The following is a 27,352-nucleotide window of genomic DNA, read 5'->3' as shown; positions in this document are numbered from 1 at the left end:
GTGATTTCCTCAGCAGAATTTGTCGGTCACGTCCTGCCTCCTGCACCTCAGACGCCACCACTCACCCTAAAGCTCTGGAGATCTTCCTATCGATGAGAACACGTTTGACAGGAACAATCTCCTGCTGCGGTGAAACTGAAATCATTTTCTGGACTTCACGTCTGAAACCGGCTTTAAAGATATTGTTTTTAACGACTTGAGATCAGAAAACTGAAGCTTAGTTCCACAATGAATATGTGTTCTTATATAATAACCCTGATATTTCCATCATTAATGAATCTGCTCCAACCGCCTGGTGTGGGATCCGGAGTGGAAGCTGACAGTCTGCAGACCCAGACTGAATCCGCGGCCCACATTGCTTTCACAGATCCTGGAACGCAGCATGTAGAGTCACATTACCGCGCCGTATGCTTTCCCAGTCAATAGCGAGATGATTGGTTGGCGGTGAAGAGTCTAGTTAGCGGGATATTGTTGCGCTTGACATTTATCATAGCTCCGGGGTCGTGAACTTGGAGCTAAACAGCAACTGAATCATTAAATGTGAACGGCTGCAGCCTCAGCGACTCCGAGGCACTGACATAAGTGTTTTCATGCTGAAACAAGTGACTAACTTCCACTAAGCTTAACACGTCTTTGTTCAAACTGGGACAGTCTGCGCTAAGAGGGACATATTCTCCGGGGGCTGGTGAGACAATGGCCGCTTTAACAAGCAGAGCATTCGCTGCTTTTGATATTTAATATCAATTACTATTATGGAGGAATGTCTCTCTGAAAATCAAGTCATGTGTTTTGTCTAGAGAGGCCAAAAAGGAACAATCCATCCTATTTAGAGTGGTTCATTTCAGCACTCAGTCCTTGTGCCGCAGGGGCATAATTGCGCCATACCAAAAAACAATTGGTATAAAGACCGACTTGTCTTTAACTTTAAACATATTAAATACAACTTAAATACAACCTAAATATACTGCTCTTCAAGGAGGCAGTTTATTTCAGCTCGGAGAAGAATTCCGACTCCAATACTGAAGCTTTCTAATGGCAACGTCTCGGCCATGTTTTCCGACACTACGTTCATTTCCACGGTGAATGGAAATTAAACATAAAGAAGGTTCAGTATCGCATACATTAATTCACAGTGTAGATTCTGGAGTTCAATAAAAAACAATCCAAATGGCTCCATTTTCTCTGCTAAGCTTCAAGCAAATAGGATGCTCAATAAAAACATTGCACTGGCCCCTCGCCGTTAAAAAAAAATCAATAGCTAGAGGACAAAGAACCTATAGCCATCACTTAATTCTCTTATCAGTGTGATTTAAGGCACACGGATGATGTTAAATAACTGTAAATCCTTATCTGTGACTTTGTGGGTGGTTTATGGTGGTTTCAACAGCAGCTCAGAGACAGAACGGCCATACCTTCTGCTGCATACACAATTTATAGCTTTATTACTCTTTGTCTAAAAGAGCAGGGAAACATATAATTGAAAGGAAGAGATAGCAGCTTGCGGGCGGAAGCGGAGCCGGAGAGAGGGGGCATGCAGAAACCCAGAATCATCATCGCCGGAGACATATCATGGCGACAGTTTTATGGCTGCGGAGCCGGCCCTCTTGTTTTTTCCGGGGCTCGTTTTTATGAAACGAGCAAGATCCAATTTTCTGATTCATCTGCAAACGGTCCGGCCTGAGTTTTGTATTCCCGACGCCGGGCATGAAGCAGGCCCACATGAGCGTGGAGGTCACCGAGAGGGCTGCAGGAGCTGAAGTCATGGGTTTGCGCTCACACTGTCACAGGTCCGCTCATATTTTTTGCCCTCAGTGACAACAAGCCTATTGTTCCCCCTGATAAGGCCTCAGTGTGCACAGTAATAGGAATTAAGCAGGGCATAAGTCACGGAGAAATTGGGTGACAGCAGATCGATAGATAGTGGTGAAGCCTCAGGGACCATTAGGGAAGAGGACCCCTTTGTTTGTCCACTGGTGTGTGGGGGGGGGTTGAGTTAGTGGATGTTCACTTCTGAATTAACTGTTGAAACTGGGACCACATTGAGCTCATAAGAGGGGGGGGGGGGGGGGGGGGGGGGGGGCAGTGACACGAGGTTCATTAGCCTGACACGTGTGTTTTTGAAAGCAGTGCGATGTCGTTATGAGGTCATATTAACCTTTTAGTTTATTTTCACCGAACACAAGCCATCCATTGTTTTTTACAGGCTTCAATGCAGTTAACACGAGCTGCTTATTTCCTTTATCTATGAAGCTGTCAGCTCTATTTTCATAAACATGTAGCCGTGCAGATGGCTGTGGTTTTATTTGCCTCAAGTTTGGCGCTGTTTGTCTCTTAGATTTTTCCGCTGCCACTCGAAAACATTGAAAGTGTTCAGTTAAAAATAGTTTCCCGTGGAATATTCCCTCCTCCTCCTACTCACATGGTTTATATCAGGATCTGCATCATCCCGGATCTGCTCAATGTGCTAGAAAACGAGTTTCATGTTGTTTTCTACTGTTCCTTTTATTGTGTGCTGCATAATGTCAACAGTAATACAATAAAAGATATTGATTTTGTGAATAAGGATGATGTGCAAAGATTTAGTTGGTTGTTTACGTATAAAATTATAAATTAGCCTGGGAGAAAAGAGGCTACTTTCTAGATATGTAATAGCTCTGTATGGGTAAGTTCATGTGAAATGTCTTTGTGTGTATTTGTGCTTTCTTTTCTTTTTCGCCCACATATTATGTAAAAGTTACCTTTCAATGATGGGAGCCATAAACAAAATTCCATTCAAATATCAAAACCTATGGACTCATATATAGCCCTTTGATTTAACCTTATTTCTTTTTGATAATCATTACTTATTATAATATTGTTACCTCCTGTCTCATTGTAAATTGTCTTTTCAGCTCATCTTCTGAATTTATTCACGTCTATTTTGTGCATTCTAATGAGCTGTAGGCTGTGTTCACTGTTGTCCTGTCTGTCCTGCTCCGCTGTGAACACATCTGCACAAACAAGCGAGCGTGATATCATTTATGCTAATGACATGTTATTGTTATTGTGCTAATGACATGTCATGTTACCTCACGTCACCCTGGACAAATCAAACCACATCTATCTGCAGGGCTACACACAATTAGAGGTGAGTGAGAAAAGCTCAATTTGAAATTGTGTGAACCAACCGTATAATGGATTTAAAAGTCTATGCAACATGTGATAATAACTAATAATTATAAAATAAACTATTTAAAATTGTTATTTAATTGAGTAACAAATTCTTACAAGGGACAAGCCAGACCCAGAAAAAATGATTGGAAAAATAATCGATACTCCAAATCGTGTTTTAGGAATTTGCAGCACAAAAACTAATAAAGTGATAAATGAAGAAAATGTATTTATGATTCAGCCGCAATGTTGTTTTCACTTGACTTTCCTTTGTCTGCAGATAAGTGGTGTCACAGGGAGCGTGTGTGGCATATGTATATTTTTCGGTGGACTGTGAGAAAAGTGCCGGGGCGCGATTAGAGTCCCCCCCGGAGCCGTGTGCCGGAGCTCGAGGAGGGAAATGCATCAGCCCTTATCTTTACACTGTTCACAATGATTAGCCAGGATATGTGACATCTCTGATAAAACAGATTCCTCCATTAAGTTCTTAAGGCAAAATGCATATTGTGGCCATCACTCCGAGACATTCCCACTCAAAGGCACAGATAATTTGTTGTAGCATTACATTATTCCTGCCCCATAACCAGACCCCAGCCCAGTGAGCAATGTGCCAATGATAACTAAAGATATTAATTAGTATATCGCGATGGCAGCACATGCGTTTTCACTATTAATAAATTCCAAGCCACCGGGTTATGATTTAATTATGAATTATGTAAATGGTTGCCATGAATCATTTAGGTCCATGCATTTTATTAGCTAAATGGGGCTGCAGAATGTAGGCATTTCACAATGATGTGGATTTACACACTCGAGTGAGGACGGCGCGAGTACAAGAATATTTAGTGACTTTTTTCACAACTCCATGTAGGTTCTCTGCTAATGGCAGAAAACATTTCACATTAGTGAATTATTGATGAAAGACGCGGTTTAATGGCAATTGAAAGGTCATGTTTACCCAAAGGCTTTAGGTTTTAAAAGTTCCTTTGTGTGTACGTTAAGTAGCACGCGTCACTACAATAACATACTCCACATCATATATCCTAAACATTAGAGCTCCATTCAGTGCAATGCAGCACATGAGTAATAGCAGAGAGGACTTTTTATGAAACTCTATCTATTCTATCTATTACTGTTATTTATTGGATGTGATTTTGATGATCATTAAACAATAAAGTAATTATTTATCGATGTCCTCTATGGTTCTAGAAACATTGTATTAGTATTTTTACAAGCCTGGTTCCAAACCTAAAAACTAGAGGTGGAAAAAGGATATCTTAAATTGTCAAGTAAACAAGCTCCTTCAGTCCATATTGATATTTTACAATGTCTTCTTTTGTCTGAGCAAAACTACGCAAGCCCAAAACATTCCGTTTACATAAACGCCGCAAATGCATGAAGCTTTACACTTTGACCTAAAATAACTAATCTCAAATCTGCAAATGTATGTTTTCACCTTGAAAGAGGAGAAGTTCACTGCTCCAAGAAAAGGCAAACACAACTTGAGTTTCACTGAGAGGCGGACATATGTGACACAAAACAGGACAAAATGGCCTCCCCTCCCTAAAATCAGCTAATGTGATCATACTGTCAGGCAAATATTTAGCAATTCTTTTTATTTACATTTGTACAGTATCTTATCTATGTTCCATAAAAGGATACAAAACTAATGAGGACATTTGTTCCTATTATTTTGTGCAAATATCTACATCTCCTCCCTTTTATTTTTTGTACCCTTTTTCTTCTTGTCAAGATGATGTAGTACCAGGAACAAGGAGTATATTCTCTTTGGAAAGGGTTGTCAAATCAAGCTGTCAGGCTGCACTTTTTGATGGAGTCGTATCGCTCGCTCATCTGTCAGTCGGAGAGAAAGACTGATGCCAAAGTCAAATTCCAGAGTTGAGAGGAGCAGACTCACGTGACATGTCATCGTCGACAGGAGCAGTGGCGTCTGACTAGCGGCGGTTTAGAATTTGCAGGCCCCTGTTTGATAAGTAATAAAGTGACTGATACAGTGGGTCACTTGAATATTAACACGCTCATAAAGCTCCCTGTAATCTGCGATAAAAACAGAATATTGCCTCATCGCACACACAAAGACGGGTCTACAAATTTCAGAGGGCATTAATCATCTCAGCATGGGACGTCATAAACCACTCACGGACAGTGGGCTCGAGTCAGGCCGCCCTATAAAACTCAATCATCACAACAGTGTCAGACATTGTTCTGGCAAACCAGAAAATTCCCCGACCCGGGGAGCGTGTCTCTCTGCTGGATTGTTATAGTGTTTACTCACACAAGAGGCTCTACCCCCAAGGCGAGGCCCCACACCTCAGCAGACCAGCTGGAAGTGTCCCGGCCCCTCTGGAAGGAATACTCTACCCTCCCCTGCTGTCTGGACTCTGTCAGTAACCAGCAGCAGCACAGACGCAGACAGGGAACCTTGAGATCAGTGAGCAGAGAGAGAGAGAGAGAGAGAGAGAGAGAGAGAGAGAGAGAGAGAGAGAGAGAGAGAGAGAGAGAGAGAGCGAGAGAGAGCATCAAAGAGCAAGTTGTTCATCATGAGGTAGAATATGGTAAAGAGAGAGGAGGTGCGATTTAGAAATAATTTGTTCTGTGTGAGAATAAGCACCAATTTATCATCAAACAGGAACTGCTGACCTCTGCATGCACTGGAGTTCTTTTCATTGTTTATATTCAATACAGTTTGTTATTGTTCAGTAGTACTTGTATGTAATCCTGTTATCTGGGAAGCAGCTTCAAAAAGCATCAGGGAACGAACACTAAACTACACAAGTGTGTGCCCTTTAGCCCCCTCTAGTGGAGACATTTCTATCTGTATGCCCTTGTTCGTTTGATTGAATGTGAGAAAATAAAGGGAAATACAAATAAAGAGAGTAAACTACATCAACCATCTGAGGTTTCTTTTTGAAAGCTGTACACATTTAAAGTGAAACATGCACTTCGTCTTGGTACTTTTAATCTACGAGAGAAGATACGAAGAAGGGATCGGTGCCTGATGAAGATGGGACAAGTTGGACCCTGAAAGTTAAGAAAATAAATTCACTGTATGGTAAAACGGACACATAACCCAAGACTACAAGAAACTTATAATTTTAAATCTTCAACTGCAATAGTGTTTCTCTACTTACTTATACAAGGAATAAGTGGTTTGGGATAGCAACTAAGACTACCCCTGATTTTAATCCAAAAAATACCCTATGAGATCAGAATCAGAATCAGAATTATTTTTATTGGCATGTATATTTGCACATACAGGAAACAATATCGAACAACAATATATACAGTAAGAGAGTTTCGTGCGGTTCTAAGGTGCATAGATTGGTGATAATGCCAATAATATAGAGATATAAATTATGTGCGAGGGGGGGGGGGGGGGGGGGGTCAGCATAGTCAGTGTGATACAGAGTCAGTGTGATGCAGGGGGCTTGTTTGTGAGCCCCACTGCCATGGGGAAAACACTGTTCAGGTGACGCAAGGTTTTAGTCCTGATGACCCGGAACATTTTCCGGACGGGAGTCTCTGGAACAGGTTGTGAACGGGATACAATAATACAATAATAAGTCCTAGTATGGCACAATAAGGAAAAAGTCAACATGAAGTTTAGGTGCACTCTGCCCTCCTATGTTGAGAGAATGGTTATTTTAATGAGTCAATTACCCTGAGCACTTATCCCTGCTCTGTAGTTAATAACGTGATGTGTCTCTGCAGCCCTGCTCGTGTGTCACACACAGACGTCACCAGGCGACAGCGTCAGTCTCAGACACAGAGTGTGACAGAGGAGGTGGCACGATAGAGTTTCCACAAAGTGCATCTGTCTGGAGACCTGAGTCGCTCTGGGAAGCTCTGAATGCACCATGGATAAACACACGAACAGTCCAACAGCCTCGGGATGTGATCGTGTCAGAAACAGAAAAACAGTCTCAGAGTCACATGGTGTCAAATTCAAACAAAGCTTGGTCCCTTCCCTCCCTCCACACTGATACTGGGGCCAAACCAATATATGTGTAGATATACCATATATATTAAACCCAAGATAAAGTCCACACCTTTGATCGACAGTTTGTATTCAAAAAAATTTAAAAAAAGCATTGCTTATTACTACAATTAACTATAGTATCAGTATTATTATTAATGTTGCGATTATTACTCGAGTCAAAACCAAAATATGGTACGTGTGAGTTTCATGCTATGACAACACTGCCCCTCTCTGTATGAAAACAGATATTACACCTCTTCATCTCCAAGTTTCTTATTAGGGCCCGAGCAGCGACAGTGCTAAGGCCCTATGGCTTTTCTTTTGATTATTCTGGAAAATAAATCACATTTATGCGATGATTACTTAAAATGATTAAATGATCAAATACATTTATTTCAAGCGTTTGGCAAAGCCACACTCATGCATAAAATAACAGGAAAATTAATATGGGTCGTTTTTGACCCATGTTGTGCATTCAAAGGGTAGTGATACAAAAATATTTTTATTCAATAAAGGAACAAAGTAACAAAGGAAAAAATGGGGAATACCTGAAAAATGGAATGATGAAATTCATTCAATGCAAAGATATAGAAAAGATATAGAAGATAAAAACACTTTTGACCCATGTCGTGTATCAAAGGGTTAACTCCATGCAGGCTGTATATAAAAGGACACATCAAGGATTCATTAAGCAAAGAACTCCTTGTTGTCAGTTTGCTTGAATGTCACAGCATCAGAGGTCACAGAATCCTCTGATGTCTTTGACTGTTGCAGGGGTCCCAGATTTATACTATCTGAAGAGAAACAAGAAACTGTGTTTGACCTGAACAGATCTGTTAGTCTGCATCTAGTGATAGTGACAGCATCACATAATGCCAAAAGGAGGTAAGACTCATTTTACAACTTTATTTGGATTTACATAAAGTTTTCACCGTGTGGTCTGCACTTGATGGCGTGATTAGTGGGCCCTTCCAGTTAGTGTTTTCTCAGCAGATCAAGACGGACGAGTAACATTAACGCGTTAATGCATCAATCATTTAGTATATAAAATATCAGAAAGACAGTAAAAGGCCCATCATCCTAAAGCAGGAGAGGTCAGGCAGCGTCTCGTGTTGTTCGAGCAATAACCCAGAAACCGAGAATTAAATCACTTAATTCTCATATTTGAGAAACTAGATCAGCAAAAATCTGCGGATACTTTTGCTCATTATTTAAAATACAGGTATTTAAACTTGCAGCGTAATAAATTCAGTGTTTTTTGTTTCATAACTCTTTCTCAGCTAAAAAGGACGTTACACCAACCTCTGTTTAATTTCCCTTTGACACAGATGATGTTGCCCTATCAATGTAACATCATTGACCTGCTGTAGCTCTATTGATAGGCTTTAAAATCATGCAAATTAAATCAAATCAAATCAAATCAAAATCAAATCAAAGTTTATTGTCACAGATGATGTTACGATGTAAAAACCTATCAATGGAGCTGCAGCAGGTCACATGACTGTATACATGACTGACTAACATTTAATAGTTCATTAGAGTTTGGATCACTCAGAGATTGCTTCTCACACTACACACGCAAGACACTTTTAGACACAACATGTGTGAGTCATATTGTGCCGTGATGCGGGTCTCTTCAGTTTCAGCTATGATGCAGAGAAACCTGCACAGCTCATTGTGGATGTTCACATATGTTCGAAAGCCTTTTCTGCTTTGATATCTGCTGGGGTAAAGCTACGTTGCACTTATGCATTTTTTTACTCTCGTCCCATCATGATGCTTATATGGCCTGTTGTCTAGCAGAGCTTTACAGTTCAATCCTAAGGGGAAGAAGCACTTGGACTGGCACCAGAGAGTAAAGCAGGGTGTGGCATCTTTGTAAATCGTTCATTTAACATGATGACTTTTCCTGCCACTGGTGCAATATGCCATACTGGGAGTTGTTTTTGTCGCCGGTTATTTCCTGGGTAAGATCAAGGGTGTTTAAGTTTGAATCTGAGGCAGCTCCAGCGAGGCAATCTGATAGCTGTGGTGAAGTGTTTGTACAGGGCAGGTCATGGACTTGATAAACATACTGCACCGTTTTTGCATGGATCTTACTGGTTTCCCACAGGCTGAATCAAAGAACTGCATTATTATCTGTTGATCTATATTGGCAGGTTTTTATCAAATTCTCCAAGCTTACAGTTTATTGTTTTGACATCTCTTACTGTCTTAAGTTCTGTGTTTAAGTTCCTGTGGGTCTGTGTTGTGTAAAGCACTGTAAGCTGCATTTTATGATAGGACCAGTGCTATATGCTTCAAAAGTTAATGTTTTCGCTTTTGGCACATACCAAGCTGTAAAAGTTTAATATTTTTTTCTGAAATCCTGGTAACAGACAAACAATGAAAACAGAAACTCTTTGGCAAAGGTTAATCGTCCAGACTGTTCCTGAAGTGAAATGTGTGCAAACACAAGTGCAACTCTCTGGTGCACATGCAAAGCACAAAAGTAGCACCACATCGGTCAAAACTAAATCATTATATTACCCTAAAGAATCAGGCATTATTGCCAAAACTTTCCAGGTTTCATTTCTTTATCCTTTTTCCGTGCTGATAGTGAAATAATTGCATTTCCTCATCGGGATCTAAAAGTTTGATCTAATGTAAATACAAAAACAAAATTCTCTCAACCAGACACGTCTGTTCTTCGTAGATGTTTAAGTTGGAAGGTCCGGTGATATCAGTAAGCTCTTATGATCCTTATAATTGTTTCATTGCCCATAATTGTCTGCAGCAAAAGGGAGATATTCCAGAATGAACTTCACCATAAAAGACCGAGGTGGAAAGGACAACCCACTGCTGCAGTATGTCTTCGATCACTCCATGAGGGAGCATCCAGCCCTAAGAGGCCTCAGGCTGGTAAGGATGTCACAGTATGTGGAGTAATGCTGTGGACTGGCACATTAAGCACTTGATGTTATAAGATGTTATGAAGTTACACCGTGTAATTTTTATGACTGTAATTGTATAACTGGTTTCCACTCGTGGCTTTCAGAGGACAATGGAGGACCCCAACAACGCCATGATGGTCGCCTGTGAGCAGTCACAGTTTATGGCCAATCTGGCAAAACTGATAAAAGCCAAGAAGGCATTAGAGATCGGTGAGTTGTGTTAAGATTTCACATCCCATCTCTGAAGTGTGTCTTTCTTGAGATCCCACAATCCTCCATGTTCCTCCTTTCATCCATCGTGTGGATTTGAATTCCTTGTTGTATTCACAGGAGTGTACACAGGTTACAACACACTCAGCATAGCACTGACTCTGCCTGACGATGGAGTTATAGTGGCGTGTGACATCAGTGCAGAGTGGGCCAACATTGGAAGAGCCTTCTGGAGAGAGGTACAATTCCCTTTCATAAAGTACTTTGCTTTACTATGTGGGTCAATATATGTGTCATACGGCTGTATTGTCCCATATTACAACGTTCTGATTGGTGCAGAGGATTTACACGCAGCACAAGCAATATATGTAGTGTTAATCTGCATGTCTCTTAGACAGTGTCTCTTAGACTTTTTGTCAAAGGCTGTGACAAACCACTAAACAATTACAAACTCAAATTAATCAACATCACCAATTTTGCAAGTCATATATGAAATATTTGCTGGTTCCAACTTCTCAAAGGTGATGATCTGCTTGTTTTCTCAGGTTTATATCATTGTTACTGGATTATATATATATGCTCTAGAGTAGACTATTGCTTGGACAAAAAAAAGATTGACTGGTATTTTTATGCTCTCCATTGAATTCTGAATCCAGAAAGATAAATTATTTATTGTGCAATAATTAATTTAACAATTCCCTGCAAAATTCTTTTGATAAATAATCAAGCAACTCCAATATTTTTTGTTACTATAAAATATATACATCTTCAGTTGGCAGTACCTATGCAAATATCTTATTTAAATTCATCACTATACAGAAAAGGTTATGTTTGGGCAACCATTTTAAAAAAAGAAAAAAAATATATTATCACACATTCAAATACACTCACGAAAGGAATCCTGATATTGATCATTTCCTATCTGTTATCAAACCAATGATCTCACTTCTAAAATGTTTTTTTTTCTTTTTGTGTATAGGCTGAAGTGGAGAAGAAGATTGATCTGCGTATACAGCCAGCAGTGGTAACTCTAGGTACAGAAACTCATCGCTTTATGAATCTCAGGAATATGACTTTGTTTTCCTGAAATGATATTAGTTCAAAAAAAGAAGTGAGAAGTTATTTCACATCCACGACTTCCATATTAATGTCTCCCTCTGCCCTCTTGTTTCTATCAGGTCAACTCCTTGACGCTGGACAGGCCGAGACATTTGACTTTGTCTTCATCGATGCCGACAAAGTTAACTATGACACCTACTACGAGAAGTCGCTGCAGCTGTTGAGGAAGGGAGGCATCATCGCCATCGACAATGTAAACCAACAACAAATATCTCAATTTGAGCTGCAGCAGGAGGGAAAATTGAAACAGTAAATCCTAAACCTTTGTTTCCCATGCAGGTGCTCTGGGGTGGGAAGGTCCTGAGTCCGTCCCCTGGTGACGCAGACACTGTGGCCATCGACAAGCTGAACAAGAAGTTGACCAGAGATATTCGCATCAGCCTCAGTATGCTCACAGTGGGAGACGGCCTCACACTAGCCATCAAACTATAGGACAGCTCTCTGATATGTTAATGGTTTATAGGCTTTAGGAAGTAGGATACACAACGAGACTGTCATGGTAAAGTTGTGATGGATCCTGAATCATACTCACATTAGTCTCGGCTTGTTCTACTAGAAATTGATTTGGAGATTACTAAACACTGTCTTGATATGAACTCACATAACTAAGAAATACAATGTTCAGCGGACCTGGATGAATTTGATTAAAACAATTATAAAGCCCATTTCTTTTTGAGAGCATCATTATTTAACCAAATGGATTTCATTCCATTCTCAACAACACCAGGAGAGGTTAAAGGTGGATTTCAGGTATTTATTGCAAAGGTAGATACACAAACACAAACTGTGTCCCGATCAAGTGTGACAGTTCTCAAAGATGAGAAGAGAGACAGATGATACACTCGGATATTCTTTCACTCGCATCACACAGGGAGAAATCAAATCTGCTGTACAGTAGAGTGCCACTTAAAAGCTTTAAAAGCTTTTATCACACAGCATAAATAACTTGATAAGTTATCTCGAAATCATACTATCAGTATTAATGATATTAATAATAATGCTCAAGACAAAACCAAAATATGTAACATCAGTACATGTGAGCTTCATTGCCATGACAATACTGCCCCTCTGTACAAATACACATATTACATCTTGTTTTTTTTATGTGAATGTAATTTTTTTTTAATCACACGAGGAACAATCCAATATATTACTTGCGTGTGTATTCATATTTATCACATTGAGTTCCACATGTTGAATCCCAACCGATATGTCAGTAGCAGTCCGGTCAAATTTGGAGATATTGAACTCTGAGTATTTACAGTAAGTATTTTCTTAGCAGATTAATACTGATGTCCCACGGTGTCTTGTTTTCTTCAAGCAAGTCCACCCACACACTTTTAATTTACTTTTAATAAAGTAAAATATGAATCATCAAAGTCATTTCTCATATTGATCAAACTTGGTGAAGGATTACAGATACTATTTCTGCTCTTTGATCAGATACAGGCCTTTAAACTTGCAGCGGAATGAATTCACAGCGTGTTTTTGGTATTTTCACTCATACTCAGCACAAAGGATGTTTCTCCTCCACCGAGTTTCACTGACACACATTTTGACATCACATGCTCCGCTGACGACGGGGAGGGGGAGTGTGTTAACCCGACCCTATCATACGAGCTGCTGCGGGTCATATGACTGTATACATGACTGGTTTATATTGAATAGTTCGTAAGAGCAGGGATCACATAAAAGCTTCCTTTCTGCAACTTCAGTGGTGAGTGGTTTCATGTCGTGGTGTGAGTCTCTCTCCAGCCGCAGCTGCACGATGCATTTGCAGGAATCTGCACATGTGGATGTCCAAAGTGTATTCGGTCGTATCTTCCGATCGGAGCGCTCCTCGCCGGGGTGGAGCTGCGCTGCATGTTTCTGCATCTGTACTCGAACCTGCGCTGGCAGGAGTCTTATCGTGAAGCTCCTATCGCCTTTAATCCAGCGGAGCTTCGCGTCTACTCGCCTTATTACGGTTAAGCCCTGAAGGGAGGACGCGCTCGGCTTCGCACCAGTAGCGCGTAAAGCGGCGTGTGGTGGCACCTTTTGTTATATCTTATCCAACGTGATGTCTTTCCGCGCTGTTTCCAAAGAGGCACTGGTGGGATCCGTCACACTGGGAGTTGTTTTTGCTGCCGGTTACTTCCTTGGTAAGATCGAGGGGCCGTCCGAGCCTTGGAACTGAAACTGAGGCTGCTCCACCGAGGCGATGTCAGCTGTAGGGAAGTGTGTGTGTGTACAGGGCAGGTTGTGGACTCTATTAGACACTATGGTTTCCCTGTGTGGATCTTACTGGTTTCCTACAGGCTGAATCAAAGTTTCACAGAGGACATGCTGGGTTTAAAAATGGCCTTTAATCCAGGCCGTGTGCGTATAGAGCAGCTTTCCGAGGAGGTCAGTGCTCTGCACCACGAGGAAACAAGTGCATTCCTCTCACAGTGTGGTTTGAGATCCCGCATGTGATAATCAGGCAATAAGTACTCATCTGTTCAGTATGTGATGTAGTAATACAGGCTACTACCCTTATTGTAGGTATATGTGATATTTGCAGTTTAATCTAAATAGAGGACAGAAACAAGTGATGCATTAAAGATTGTTGAATGAATTTCCGAGGTTTATGGAGAGGCTGCTGAGCAGAGAGTAAATAAAGAACCGGTTATCAGGTGAGATTACGTAACAGACCAGTGAGTTCAAAGTTAAATATTATAGATTATTAACAGAAAATTGTATTTTAATGCTTGACATGAGTTGAACAATAAAAATATGCACGATCACGTCAGTATAACTCATTTTCCATATACAGTCAATGAGTTGCGCAATTTGACAACCTGTAAAGAGGCACCCCGAACAAAGTACTCGTCCACTTATTCAACCATTTCCTTTACGGAGTTTATGGATCGTCATAATGGTTATTCAAATAAACTAGGAGCCTGTCAAAGAAACCATTTAGCATTTCCATGTATTGAGCTCAGACGCATCTGGATCTAAATTGCCCCTGTTTCATATATTAGCATTCTACAAAGGCTATAAATAACTTAGTACAGATTCATGTTTCTTTATCTGTTTCCGTGCTTATAGTGAAATAATTGCATTTCCTATTGGGGATCACAAAGTTTGATTTAATCTAAATCAGAGAAACAACATTCTCTCGACCAGACGTCCGTTTCTTGATCGATGATTAAGTTTGGAAGGTCTCATGACATCAGTGGGCTCTTAAGATCCTTATAATTTTTTCCTTGCACATATTTGTCCGCAGGGAAAAGGAAACCTTTCAGAATGAGCATCTCCAAAAGTCACAGCGGGGGACAGGACGACCCACTGCTGCAGTATGTCCTCAATCACTCCTTGAGGGAGCATCCATCCCTGAAAAACCTCCGGCTGGTGAGGATGTCACAGTATCTGGAGTAATGCTGTGGACTGGAACAATGAAGCACGTAATCAAGTTTCAGCGTGTAATTTTACGACTGTAATTGTATAACTGGTTTCCACTTGTTGCTTTCAGAGGACAATGGAGGACTCTTGGAACATCATGATGGTCGCCTGTGAGCAGTCACAGTTTATGGCCAATATGGCAAAACTAATAAAGACCAAGAAGGCATTAGAGATCGGTGAGTTGTGTTAAGATTTCACGTCCCATCTCTGAAGTGTGTCTTCCCCGAGATCCCAGAAAAGGATTTTAATGCCTTGTTGTATTCACAGGAGTGTACACGGGTTACAACACACTCAGCATAGCACTGACTCTGCCTGACGATGGAGTTATAGTGGCGTGTGACATCAGTGAAGATTACACCAACATTGGGAAAAAATTCTGGAAAGAGGTACAAGTCATAAAATACATTGCTTTTACTATGCGGGTCAATATCTGATGTGTCATACGGCTGTATTGTCCCATATTACAACGTTCTGATTGGTGCAGAGGATTGCAGTACAAGCAATAGACGCAGTGTTGTTGAGTTTGAATGATCACGCTTTTATGAATATTTGTATCTTTTGATTTACAGGCTGGAGTGGAGAAGAAGATTGATCTGCGTATACAGCCGGCCGTCAAAACTCTGGGTACAGAAACACATCGCTCCTCCTAACTCACTTTTCTTAGCGTAAGATTGCAAAAGTGAAATCCTCAGGAATATGACTTATTTTTCCTGAAATAATATAATAAGTCCATTAAAATTGTGGGATTCAAGTTATGTCACATCAACGACTGTCCTGTACAAATACTTGAATGGTCCTGAACTTAAAGTAAGTCTACTTAAAGTATATTTTGATGCTAAAGTACAAACATTAGCATCAGAATAAAGTAAAACTACCTTAATAAAAATATACATACACGCAGTGTATTGTTATAAATAATGACTCTGGTGGTTGCAGATGTGTTTGGTTTGATGTTGAAGCTGAAATCAGTTTCCATAATCCCCATTGGACACGTTAGCACCCAGCTGTGTATTAGCTTAACCATAGCATTCAGGGGAAGCTAGGCTAATTAGCACAACAACAACAACATAACCTCTTTACGGGTTAAACCAACTTGTGAGCCGTTAGTTTGAATGAAGTTTGGTTCAAATACCTGAACTCCCAGTTCGAACCGTTCATGAGACATAGTACATATTTTTTTTAATAATGAGTTAAAACTATGGATCATTCAAACTAAATGTATTTTATTGTATTAGCTGTTGAGAATCTGCAGGGATCCGTTTCACTGTACATCCGTCATGATGTCCCTCCAGATGTGTATCTTCTCTTCCCAGTGGTCCTTCATTGGAGCAGCATGAGACAGGTGGTTGTGTAACAAGTCTGCTTTGTCTCCCTCTGTCCTCTGTCCTCTGGTTTCCATCAGACGAACTCCTTGACGCTGGACAGGCTGAGACATTTGACTTTGTCTTCATCGATGCAGACAAAACTAGCTATGACACCTACTATGAGAAGTCCCTGCAGCTCGTGAGGAAAGGAGGCATCATCGCCATCGACAATGTAAACCAACATCAAATATGTAAATTTGAGCTGCAGCAGGAAGGAAACTTGAATTAACGTTTTTTTAATTCCATGCAGGTGCTTTGGGGCGGGAAGGTCCTGAGTCCGTCCCCGGATGACGCAGACACTGTGGCCATCGACAAGCTGAACAAGAAGTTGCACAGAGATACTCGTGTCAGCCTCAGTATGCTCACAGTGGGAGACGGCCTCACACTAGCTATCAAAATATAAGATAGCTCTCTGATATGCTCAGTGATTTATAAGCTTCAGGAAGTAGGAGACACAAGGAGACAGAATGAGACGTCTGTTGAATCACACATGTATTGTCTGGGCTCTTGCTACTCGTGATTGATCACTAAACCTTGTATTTTTTATTTCAATCAGTATTATAACAATACCATGTTCAGTGGACCTGGATGAATTTGATTAAAAAAAGAATAAACCCCCATTTCTTTTTGAGTGCATCATTATTTAACCAAATAGTTAAATCATTCTATTCTCAACAACACCAAGAGAGGTTGAAGGCTGATTTCAGGACTTTATTGCAAAGGTAGATAGATACACCAACACACAAACTGTTTCCTGATCAAGTGTCACAGTCCTCAAGGAGGAGAAGAGAGATGGATAATACACTCGGATATTCTTTCACTCACATCACACAGGAAAGTAAAAATCTGTTTTACAATTTTTGTGCAACTTAAAAGCAGCTATTTAAGGTAGTGGAGGTTCTAAAAGTCATCACACAGCACGATAAAGCTTCTCTGGGTAGATAAGTGAAGACGAGCCAATCCTGATGGTTGGAGTTCTTCTTCCAACAGGCAGAACGTCGCTACCAAAAAATGAAAGAAATGTGCAAATAACACAAAAGGAGAAGGAGCTTAAATTAAGGTTAAGTGTTCTACTGTGCAAAATAAGAGCTCTGATTTACATTCTACGCTATCACACTTCAGCAAAATAACAAGGGAGTTGTATTTGAACCGTTTCTGTATTGTCAAAGTCAAGAAACCACAATCCAACACCCAGAGGAGGCTTTTCTTCATTAGGTAAAATAAACTGGCAGAAGGAGTTACTGATTCATTCATCTGACTGAAACATGACTATATAGTGGAACCACAATGAAGGAGGCTACTGGAAGGCTTTCCATCTGAACAGTGCATGAGAGCTCAGCTTGTGTTTTGGCTTCATTTCATAAGAATATCTGTTGCTGACCAGACATTTACACCCAGGGACTGAATCAGCTTATATTCTTCCCCTCATGAAACAGCAGAGCAGATCCTCATGCCTCCAGCTCCAGGCCCAGACCTAGTTTGTGACCACCAGCATTGATATTCTTCCCATCCACCTGTGCTGAGAGGATGAGTTTTATACCTGAAAAAATAAAACATCATAAAGATTCAAGTAAAATCAAGAACAGATTATGTTTAGCTGCGTTTTCAACTCTCAAAGATTTTTCTTACCAGGCCGCAGAGTCTGGGTGTATCCAATTCCTACCAAGCTGGCATTATTCACCTTAGCCTGTAGAAAAAGAGATTTATTATGTTACTAGAAAGCACATCTGAATCCAGATGTACATAAACACACAATCAATAATCATGGAATACATGCACCAGATTATTTTATATAACCCAGAGCTGATGTCATGTTTTTAATTCATGGATCAGCTGCTAAGAACAATCATTTGTTCCTCATCACAGGACCTGACGTTCAAACTAACTTGAGATATCTTAACGGCAACAAAAAGATAAACATAAGCTCCTCTGCAGTTGTCTAAAAAAAAGGGCACTCACTGATATGGCAGCACTGGAGTCTAACTGGTATTTGGCAGCAATTCCAAAGCGGGTGCCGTTGCTGCCCGCTGTCCAGGCAAGATTCACAGCGGTCTCCAGACTGTCGTTCACCTTCTGGTAAATGGATCCGCCAAACTCTGAACCATCATTTCTGAAAACAACCAAACATGTGCACCATCACTTGCATGTCACTGTTCTTCAAGTGGTTCTACCTGACACAAGATAAACAGATAAGTGAGTTATTTGTTTAAGTTAATGTGAAGTTAAGGTTCACATCTTGCTTAGTGTTTGGTTCTTGATGTTAGAGTTTACATGTTGGTGTGGAGCTGGAAGTCCGCAGTCTTGTAGCCGACAGAGAAGTTGCTCTGGGTAATCTTGGATTTGGCTGAGTCAAAGGTCATCTGGTAGCCAGCCAGCCAGCCCTCATAGCCGGCTACTCCTGCTCCGTGAATGGTAGGACCAGCGAAATCCAGATCTGCATCAACACCGACATTAATGTATTCTCTTTTATAAGCTGTCTTGACCTTGCCGCTCTTCTTGCTGTGAAACAGAAAAAAACAGAAACATGAAGAAGCGAGAAGCTGGAAGGGTTTATACGTTTGTACAAAAACTATGAAGTGTCGCTCACCCAGTGTTCGGTGAAAACGTAGTGTCAAAAGTGAGTTTCAGGCCTTTAGTGATCTAAAGAAGAAGATGCTTCCGTCAGTCACACTGGATTTAGAGTTGTGCGTCATTAGTGGGATGATTGACGACATCATAAAGTTTCCACTTTACCTGATCCTCAACACAAATCTCTGTTCCGAGCGTGTTTTCCGTTGTCCACTTCTCTGTGAACATCAGCCCATATTCAGCCCACTTGTATTTGGTTTCCAGGGCTCCAGTGACCTTGCTGGTGTCTATGTTTGACAGCCCAGACGTTTTAAACTCCTAAGGTGTAGAAGAGTTGTAAGAGTTAGTCATTGATCACTTACAGCTTATATAAGTTTTCAAAGCACCAATGACTTATGGCTGATAACGTAATATCTATGATAACCCACAATGAGTAGATACTGCCTCTAATGCACTGCTGTATATGTGTAGTAACAGTTAGACTCACCACTCCACTTGGGGACTTTGTCTTCACATCAAGCTTCACCAGTCCAAAACCTACAAGGTCAAAGACAGAGGGGAACTATTGTTTGGGCAGTAATACATTTCAAAACAACCCCCTACGTCCTCTGCAGGTCAATAAATATATACGCCCATGTAAAATGTAAAAAATATATATAATTTGTTGTTTCCATTTACCATATCCCTTGCTGAAGATGTCCTTTGCTGATTTGCCGAGGTCTGCGTACGTTGGAGGAACTGCCATTGTGCCTGCCACAAAATAACAGAGAGAGTAAATGTGACAGAACTCCTATCGATCAAATCAACCTATCAATCAAAATTTATTCATACAGCACTTTGTAAACAAAAGCAAATGAAATTCAAAGTTCTTTACAGGTGATTGACAAAAATACGTTGTACAATATCTTAAAAATGAATAAAATATTTGCTTAAACATTGTTATTGGGAGATGAATGCATACCAAACCAATCAGTAATAGAAAATACAACGATTAAAATAAAATGTACGGTAATTAAAGACAAACAAAACAAGAAAATAAAACATGAAACAACAAAAAATGTATTATCATCAAAAATGAATATACCGGATTAGGAGAATAAATAATAACCTATGAATTTGGGGGGATATTTACAGTATTGATTAACTGGTAGTTTACTGATACTAAGTCGTCTTCAAACTCAACCATCAAGTAGTTATAATGTAGTTGACCTTAATATTGCAAATTCAACATTAATCAATATTTTGTGGAGTGAATTATGACTATTATTATTAAAAAAAATTCTAAAATTCAGCACCATAGCTCAATTGTCATTTTCTGTGAATCAGACACATAATTCTTAGTGTTTCTAGTATTCAAATAATAATTTGTACCTTTGCCAATAAGTATTTTCACACACACTGTTGCAGGGGGCGTTTTCTAGCTAGCTAATGGGCGGTGTTAGCTTCACGTCTATGGTTTGTTAGCCATCTTTCCGACATTCACACGCAGAACGACACGAACAAACCTGAGCAGTGGTCGGGTGTATTACTTACTGGTGTTACTGGCGCTGCTGGTTGTGTTGCAGTGAACTTGTGAGGTGAGTAAAAGCGGCGGAATGGAGGCGGAGACACGTGTAGGACGAAGTGAAGGAGTCACCGCAACAAACACCTCTCTCCTGCTGACCTCGGAGCCGGAAGGACCCCGAATTATAGCTGCCCGCTGCGTGCCTGTGTGGAAAACCTGAGCGATGTTATTTTAGTGACCGTGGGACCATTCCTTTTTATTCTTCTATGATTCTACAGGTGTTAACATACATTTTTTTATTTGTTAAAGTTTTTAAAGCCATGTTTTTGCTGCCCGTTAAAGCAGGCAAGTGGAAGACCGCTGAATCACCACGGCAACCATTAGGCTAATGTAACTCATTTACCAACAATTAGTAGTTGAAAGATTCATCGCTTATACATTATTAAATAATTTGTTATATTTTATTATTAAACACACACACACACGCACACACACTGTCACATGTCATTGATTTACATTGATCTCCTGCAAACTTATCCTAGCCTCCTAATCCTGACTCTTATCCTAACCCAACATCAACCTGAACTTTAACCTTGACATTAATCGTGATCTTAACTATCTACTTAGAAGACGCCTTCATCTTAAAATGTAATAATTTATGGGGTCTCACTTTTTTTCCCCATAAGGAAGACAAGTCCCTGTAATGTGACCATATTTAGGGACTGTTGGGTTTCTCTATAAATTTCAAAGCCATGGATTTTGTGAAGCACTTTGTAAACTTGTTTGGATAAGTGCTATACAAATAAATAAGTTATATATTGAGGTCCCCACAGCATCAGTAATACCTGGACCAAACAAATAAACACAAAGACACACAGGTTTACACAACTATCTTCATCAGTACGTTGAATTAATAATGTGCAAACCAAAACTTTATCACTAACCTCAACCATGACCAATTCATACCAAACTCTACTGACCTTAATCAGGAATAAAGTTTTGCCTTATAAGGACTGGGCTTTAGTCCCCACGAGGTGGACTGGTCCTGACAAGGACAATGTTTATGCTGGAAAAGGTCCTAAAGATATTATGTATATATATATGTCTACTCACCTTTACAGGCTTGTGATTGGTTGATGTGCACCGCAAACAATAGTAACTCTCAGGCTTCACGGTAAATGATTTGGCAATAAATGGGAATTAAAAATCAGAAACCAGTCTTTGATTTCAGCACTTTAATGATGGATATGACAAAGCGAGACATCCAACAACTCAAGTGGCTTCGATTAAGAACACAAGAGCATTATCATTCCTCACAGAAAAGTCACCTTTATTCACATTCTCATGTACCTAACGTGCTGCAACGACCAAAGCAACAACATCTTTTACTGCAGTTGCAAGTATCACTGGATGAAATGCAGCGGCCCATCTGACATCTACATCACACTTAAATAGCACATTGTGTTTCAAACAAAAGTTACGAGCAACTGTAAACATTTCTCTATGTGCATGTTGCTGCAACTGTACATGACATATAAAAATACCTATCCACATTTACAAAAATGAAATAAATTAATAGAAACAAATACCAACAAATGAAAGGGTTCCTATTTAAAGAACCGTCACTAGAGATCTAATGTGAAGGGGGTCCTATCTGGGTTAGCTCAAATGGTATACGGGTCATCTACAATGTATGATGATTTAAAAAAGCACTATCCAACTACCCGACTGTAAACATAGTAAGATTTGGAATATTTCTACACAGCAGGTGAGCTATCGCATACTCAAGGTAATTGGCAAATGGAATAATACTTAAGACAGCTGGAAATACAATTAATTCCACGCATTTGGCTGATAGAGACATCTTTAAATGTATCTCCTCTAGGTCTGTTAAGAGAAAATAGGCTACGTGAACAATAAAAACAAATAAGTCAATGTGTGTTAATCTAAGCCATGGATTTTCCTTTTAGTACTGAGCAACACTGTCAAAACGTAAGCGTAATATCAAGGAATGCAGGAGACATTCATAACATCTGCTTTTCACCGTGATGGAAAGAAACTGCTATACAGGAAAAGAGCATAACTTAAGATAGCTCTTTACATATTGCTTCAACAGTGGTCCACAGAGTTATGTTCTGATTAATTACAAAGTGAGAAGACAAAACCTTCAGTCAGGAATCAAGATCCAAACCTTGAAATGATTTTTAATTGCACTAGGAATGGTTAACACCCAGGGCCACACTGGATGCAGGAGTGGCGGAGTGCATTGTGGAAACGCCTTGTTATAAAGGTTAGAGCAGCCACACTGCTCTTCGGGGCCTCGCCTAGTTCCTAGACTTCCTGGACCTGTTTCAAAGTAACATCACTCTCGCGTTTCTGTTGAGTGAATCCATAATTTGTTTAAACGTGGTTTGTATCGTTATTGCACGACCAGAAGATGCACGGCTTCTTAAGATACAGTCCTGACATTTAGTTGAGTACATAGGCTGGTTTTCCTTCCTGGACCCGAAACCTCACATAGTGGTTCCAAAACAACGCAAGAGACGCAGCACATCAGCGACGCAGCTGTCACGGTGTGGCCCGGGTGCAACTGCTGGGAAGGATTAGCTACTCTGCTGCCTGAGAATTTTTAGAAGTGTCTTCCTACTTTCACATCCTATCTAAACACTAAGTCATTAACCTGGGAGTAACCAGAATAAAAATGTTGTTCGCTCCTTCAGTTTTCAAGTCAGGCAGAAAGTGTTTTTGCTTTAAAGCTCGGCAGGGTTTTATAGATTTAGTTTACTCCTCCTAAAAATGGTGGTAAGGGTAGCAGGTTAGTAGCGTAGTCCCAGAATATGAGAGGGTATGGCTAAGTGTATCCCATCATGCCTCGGTGCTGATGGGGGTGACATCGGTTGTCTTTCCTGGTGAGGACATCACACACCGCCTCAGTTGGCAACTTCACAAAGCAGACAAAACAGCACAGGTTAAGAGTTTCTGACAGTACCGCTGTTGCTCTTGTTTTTTTTCTTCTTCTATCCTATCATGCTCCTTATCACAGCAGGTCTGGAGAAGGGCCAGCAGTACTCGTTGGGGACGGGTCCGTTGACATTGCACTCGAAGAAGGAGAACATGGGGAACCAGATGCGAGCTCGCCGGCTCTGCTGGTAGGCCCGGGTGTTGGCCAGAGTGTGGTAGTACAGGAAGAGTCTGGTAGTGATGTAGAAGGCGATGAACACGTCGATGGAGTAGTGTTCATGTGCGGCCAGGATGAAGAAGATGCCAAAAAGGTTGAGGACCCAGGACAACGTGTGAATGAAGTTCCAGCTCCGGGGGGTGTCTGTATCAAAGAGACAGAAAGCAGTTGTATTTATGATTTGGATTTTTAATACACCAACCAGAAATGTAGTATATTCGTGTGTGCAGGGAACACACAGAGATATTATAATCTGAACAAAATATATCTGAGACGTATTTATTCGTTTTTAAGGCCGAACTTCAGATAAGACTGGGGCCATCTACTTTTAGAATTTTAGTTGTAGTACCAAAGAAAAACACCAAGTGGCAACAAAGGCACAATATTGATCAAATATGGGCGATTCCTCATGATTGAGAAATTCAACCCTCTGTTTTCACAGCTTTTAGTGAAACATAATTTCTCGTAATTGACATGAATGAATATGGACAAAAATCAGGAAACCACTGTGACATTTGAAATGTTATTGTATTTTAAATCAAACAAATAAAAGCAGATTATTCTGTTTTAAATATTTATTTTGTGTTCAAGGATTTAAATGAGACAGATCTGTTGGATGAATACCTCAAATGTTCATTTATTTGTAACATAGCTCTTTAGGGACTTTAGAGACCATTAATGGAAGAATAAAATTCAGTTACCATTCATATCATTTAGTCAAATTAAATTTGTATATTTAAGGGACTCTTAAAGAATAAAATTCAGTGTAAAACCAAATTCAGGGGTTCACAGCTAGAAGCTACTCACACTCTGTGACGAAGAAGTTGAGCATGGTGAGGACCACAGTGTGACCGCTGAACATGTAGTCACCACAAGTATGGACTCCGGTCAGGCTCATCCCAAAGCCGCTCCAGATGGCAACAGCTCGCTGCAGTTTGGCCCACATGTCACCGTATATCTGGAGGGAGGGAACAAGAGAGAACTGTGAATGCTGCGATCTTGGTGCAGGAACGTGGCGTTTGAGATATGACAAACACAATCTCGGTTAGAGCGTTACCTTTCCCGAGCACTGCAGGTGCTGTCCTGGCACTGACAGGGAAGTGACAAACATGGTGATGCAGCGCAGCATGAACACCGTCCCCATGAGGCTGCACAAACGCCGCAACAGGATGGATCTACAAGTAGCGAGATATAATTATCCTGAGTCTTCCATGTCATTGATTAATGGGAAACACTGTAGGTGACCCACAGAGGAATCCCCGTGGAGACAACATTGTGCTGATGGCAAGGACTGTTAGAAGTGTACCTGTGTTTATGCAGCAGCAGGACGAGCAACCAGATGTTGCAGAGGATCACGCCACACGCCTCCGCCATGGCAAAGGCCCACGGTATTCTAGGCACACTGTTGAGAAGGGTAAAAAGATTTCAGTGCTTAAGATAATAGATGATTGTTTGACAAGAAGTTATTTATTAACCAAAAAATCCAAATATTCTGATTCTATGTGAGGATTTGCTGTTTTTCTCCCTGTTATATTTTTTATTAATTATATATTCTTGCAAAGGCAATATGGCACCACATGCATACACACACAAAACGCCCCAGAGACTATCTTCAAAGTTTCCACTTCCATGACTGGTTTTAAAAGCAAATATATACTTAAGCTTCTATCAATATCACAAGATTGAGGCCAAATCTTGAAAAGGTTTGTAACTAGCCTGGGTAGATTAACTAAATAATGGCGTTTCCCTGAAATCAGCTGTCCCAATCAGAAATCCAATGAAAATCTCAAAGCTGGTCATAAACAATGGTTCACACTACAAAGTAGGTCACTTTAAAAAACTTTCATAAAAGATCTCTTTGAACCAAAGCAGGCCCACCAGGAATATGGAAGGATATTAATAGAACCAAGTGCAAGGAAGTAGGTCAGTTATAATGTCCACCATCTGGTGTGATATCTTGACAGGTCATAAAAAATATAGATTTCTGTTTCATTCTGTCTTTGTCATTTCATTGATGACTAATGCTTTTTGTTAATGGCGTGGATAGTGAAAAAAATTATGAAGGAAGAATGAAAAAAAAGCAAGTACCCACCTGTCCAGGAAGATATCCGGCAGTGGAGGGTATGTGCGCATGTCAGGGACCCTCTCATGCACTATGACCATGACAAAGGATGTGAACCCAAACACAAACACCACGTAGATGGAGCTGAGCCCTGTCTTCCAGTACTCTGGATCCAGACGCCTGGTCTGCTGCTTGTACTTTCCATTGGTGTACTGGTGATACTCCTCTCCCACCGGGGCTGTGTCGGTGCTGTCACAGTCTCTGCCCGAGTCTCCGTTACACATCCAGTCCGAACTTCCCCCAGAGGCTGTAGGAGAGTGGCCGTCGAAGGGAAGACCGAGCTCCTCCAGCACGTCCATGTTCTGTTTCTGAAGTTTGCGGATCGCCACCATTAGCCGCTTGATGTCCCCGAGCACCTTGAGCTCCAGAGGCTGCGCGCGGAGGTCGTACTCGCTGAGGGCGAGCAGACTGGTGCCGTCCAGCCGGTGCTTGTTGCACAGCAGGTCCACATAGTCACAGAAGCCCTCTTCCTTCAGCCACTTGGCGACGTGTTTGGGCGTCCAGTGACGGACACTCAGTTGGGTCATTTCCTCCTCGCTCCGAGGGCTGGAGGGAAAGAACGTCAAAATTATGAGTGCGACAAAAACAACTAAGCTCTCCTTTACTGTCAATATCAGCTCCGTGTTGACTTCCTCTCACACTAACACAGGGATCTTAAGGAGAAGTAGACACTGTAAATATGCTCCCTAGTTCCACTGAGTCAGCAACATGAATTCAAAACAAACCCTGCGTGACTGCAACACAGATAGAAAATAACACTTAAGAGAGTCACTGAACATCACACCCTGAGCAAATACAAGAGGCAACCAGTGGTAAGAACTGTGAGATCACACACCCTAAAAATGTGGGTGAAAGGGCAGAAACACTCCCCAGGGGGAAAAACAGTGACTTCTGTTACAGATCATGACTTTTGAAATATGATCCCAGTCCAGTTATGGGCGGATTGGTCCTCCACAGTGAGCAGACCAGTCCCTGTTAACTCACCTTAACCCAGGTCTCTTAAATCTGTCCCCAGTGTTAACCAAGACATTCCCACAGTGTCAGCACGTCTGCGTGACGAGCAGCTACATGCTCTCATGACACCCTGGTCTTTGTGGTTTGCACAAACAGCTGTCATCCTGCAGTCAGCCACATTACTGTTTACACACTAAATTAGGCCCTGGAGCTAATCTATTGGTAACGTGCTTCAGTATCTTGTATTAACAACCACCCCCCACCCGACCCGCCTGACCTGTTAGCATACCATGTGTAACCGCGTTCGTTCCAGAGGTGAACAAACACGAGAGCATCCTCCAGCCGCTGGATCAGAACAACACAACCCCGCGGGGCTAATTCCGGCTAACCTTGGCTAGCTGGCTAACTAGCTAACTAGCATGCCCGCTTGTTAGCATGATGGCTGCGCCGCGCCTGACGCTCACTCACCCGGACAGAGACACGGGCAGTGGAGGACACGGGGAGCGTCTCTTCTTCAGCCAGCTAGCTGAGCGGCATCTCATTGGAGCCCGGACACGCGTTGGCCTGTGCTGCGACGGCTCGTTGGGGCTCATGACGCCCCGGCTCCGCGCCGGTTAGCATGTTGACAACAAGAACATGCGGTAATGTTTAGCATAGCTGCGCACGTAGAATTAGCCGCAAGGTGGAGTTAGCTCGACTGGGGCTACCTGACCGACACTGACCCCCGCTGGTGATCACGCAGAACTGCACTGTCCTTAACTCACCTACATGTTTTTTTTTAAAGAGATAGTTCACCCAAAAAATAAAAATGTACTCATTATCTACTC

The 27,352-nt window shown here is 41.1% G+C and overlaps 4 protein-coding genes across 8 annotated transcripts; 2 read left to right on the top strand and 2 right to left on the bottom strand.

Moving 5' to 3' along the window:
- Window positions 1-9,071: 9,071 nt before the first annotated feature.
- LOC128427084 (catechol O-methyltransferase domain-containing protein 1) lies at window positions 9,072-11,844 on the top strand (the record flags this gene model as incomplete). Its single annotated transcript, XM_053414177.1, has 7 exons — window positions 9,072-9,129; window positions 9,933-10,051; window positions 10,188-10,293; window positions 10,414-10,532; window positions 11,273-11,327; window positions 11,472-11,605; window positions 11,692-11,844. Coding segments are annotated over 7 exons (744 nt in total), but the record flags the coding sequence as incomplete, so codon positions are not given.
- A 1,146-nt stretch (window positions 11,845-12,990) lies between these two features.
- LOC128426546 (catechol O-methyltransferase domain-containing protein 1) lies at window positions 12,991-16,819 on the top strand. Of its 2 annotated transcripts, none has more exons than XM_053413464.1 (7): window positions 12,991-13,129; window positions 14,660-14,784; window positions 14,906-15,011; window positions 15,103-15,221; window positions 15,405-15,459; window positions 16,238-16,371; window positions 16,450-16,819. In XM_053413464.1, exons 2-7 carry the CDS (start codon window positions 14,680-14,682, stop codon window positions 16,600-16,602), a joined length of 672 nt encoding a protein of 223 aa, XP_053269439.1. In that variant the 5' UTR covers window positions 12,991-13,129; window positions 14,660-14,679; the 3' UTR covers window positions 16,603-16,819. The 2 variants fall into 2 exon arrangements, with proteins under 2 accessions (XP_053269439.1, XP_053269438.1); XM_053413463.1 differs by lacking the exon at window positions 12,991-13,129 and adding an exon at window positions 13,319-13,553.
- Window positions 16,820-16,895: 76 nt separating this feature from the next.
- LOC128426545 (voltage-dependent anion-selective channel protein 2) lies at window positions 16,896-20,452 on the bottom strand. Its single transcript, XM_053413462.1, has 9 exons — window positions 20,301-20,452; window positions 19,446-19,517; window positions 19,255-19,304; window positions 18,933-19,085; window positions 18,787-18,839; window positions 18,471-18,698; window positions 18,159-18,309; window positions 17,829-17,886; window positions 16,896-17,739 (listed from the first exon to the last, which is right to left on the bottom strand). The coding sequence occupies exons 2-9, from the start codon at window positions 19,510-19,512 to the stop codon at window positions 17,648-17,650; spliced, it is 852 nt and encodes a 283-aa protein (XP_053269437.1). The 5' UTR covers window positions 19,513-19,517; window positions 20,301-20,452; the 3' UTR covers window positions 16,896-17,647.
- A 1,039-nt stretch (window positions 20,453-21,491) lies between these two features.
- LOC128426543 (sphingomyelin synthase-related protein 1) lies at window positions 21,492-27,153 on the bottom strand. 4 transcript variants are annotated; one of them, XM_053413458.1, is made up of 6 exons: window positions 26,994-27,153; window positions 25,542-26,117; window positions 24,756-24,851; window positions 24,507-24,624; window positions 24,257-24,407; window positions 21,492-23,593 (listed from the first exon to the last, which is right to left on the bottom strand). In XM_053413458.1, exons 1-6 carry the CDS (start codon window positions 27,116-27,118, stop codon window positions 23,289-23,291), a joined length of 1,371 nt encoding a protein of 456 aa, XP_053269433.1. In that variant the 5' UTR covers window positions 27,119-27,153; the 3' UTR covers window positions 21,492-23,288. The 4 variants fall into 4 exon arrangements, with proteins under 4 accessions (XP_053269433.1, XP_053269434.1, XP_053269436.1 ...); XM_053413459.1 differs by lacking the exon at window positions 26,994-27,153 and adding an exon at window positions 26,815-26,967; XM_053413461.1 differs by lacking the exon at window positions 26,994-27,153 and adding an exon at window positions 26,803-26,964.
- Window positions 27,154-27,352: the final 199 nt, after the last annotated feature.

The sequence above is a fragment of the Pleuronectes platessa genome, chromosome 21 (assembly GCF_947347685.1).
Source record: "Pleuronectes platessa chromosome 21, fPlePla1.1, whole genome shotgun sequence".
NCBI lineage: Eukaryota > Metazoa > Chordata > Actinopteri > Pleuronectiformes > Pleuronectidae > Pleuronectes > Pleuronectes platessa.
The sequence above is the reverse complement of the archived record's forward strand: the minus strand, read 5'-3'. Positions and strand labels throughout refer to the sequence as shown.

Coding starts and splice junctions, on each gene's coding strand:
- LOC128426546 (XM_053413463.1), top strand. CDS start 13,472: ATGTCTTTCCGCGCTGTTTCCAAAGAGGCACTGGTGGGATCCGTCACA. Junction 13,554..14,659: donor TGCTGCCGGTTACTTCCTTG/GTAAGATCGAGG, acceptor ATTTGTCCGCAG/GGAAAAGGAAACCTTTCAGA. Junction 15,222..15,404: donor GGAAAAAATTCTGGAAAGAG/GTACAAGTCATA, acceptor TTTGATTTACAG/GCTGGAGTGGAGAAGAAGAT.
- LOC128426545 (XM_053413462.1), bottom strand. CDS start 19,512: ATGGCAGTTCCTCCAACGTACGCAGACCTCGGCAAATCAGCAAAGGAC. Junction 19,305..19,445: donor CATCTTCAGCAAGGGATATG/GTAAATGGAAAC, acceptor TTGACCTTGTAG/GTTTTGGACTGGTGAAGCTT. Junction 17,740..17,828: donor CACCCAGACTCTGCGGCCTG/GTAAGAAAAATC, acceptor TTATTTTTTCAG/GTATAAAACTCATCCTCTCA.
- LOC128426543 (XM_053413458.1), bottom strand. CDS start 27,118: ATGAGCCCCAACGAGCCGTCGCAGCACAGGCCAACGCGTGTCCGGGCT. Junction 26,118..26,993: donor CTGCCCGTGTCTCTGTCCGG/GTGAGTGAGCGT, acceptor CTTTCCCTCCAG/CCCTCGGAGCGAGGAGGAAA. Junction 24,625..24,755: donor CTGCTGCTGCATAAACACAG/GTACACTTCTAA, acceptor CGCTACTTGTAG/ATCCATCCTGTTGCGGCGTT.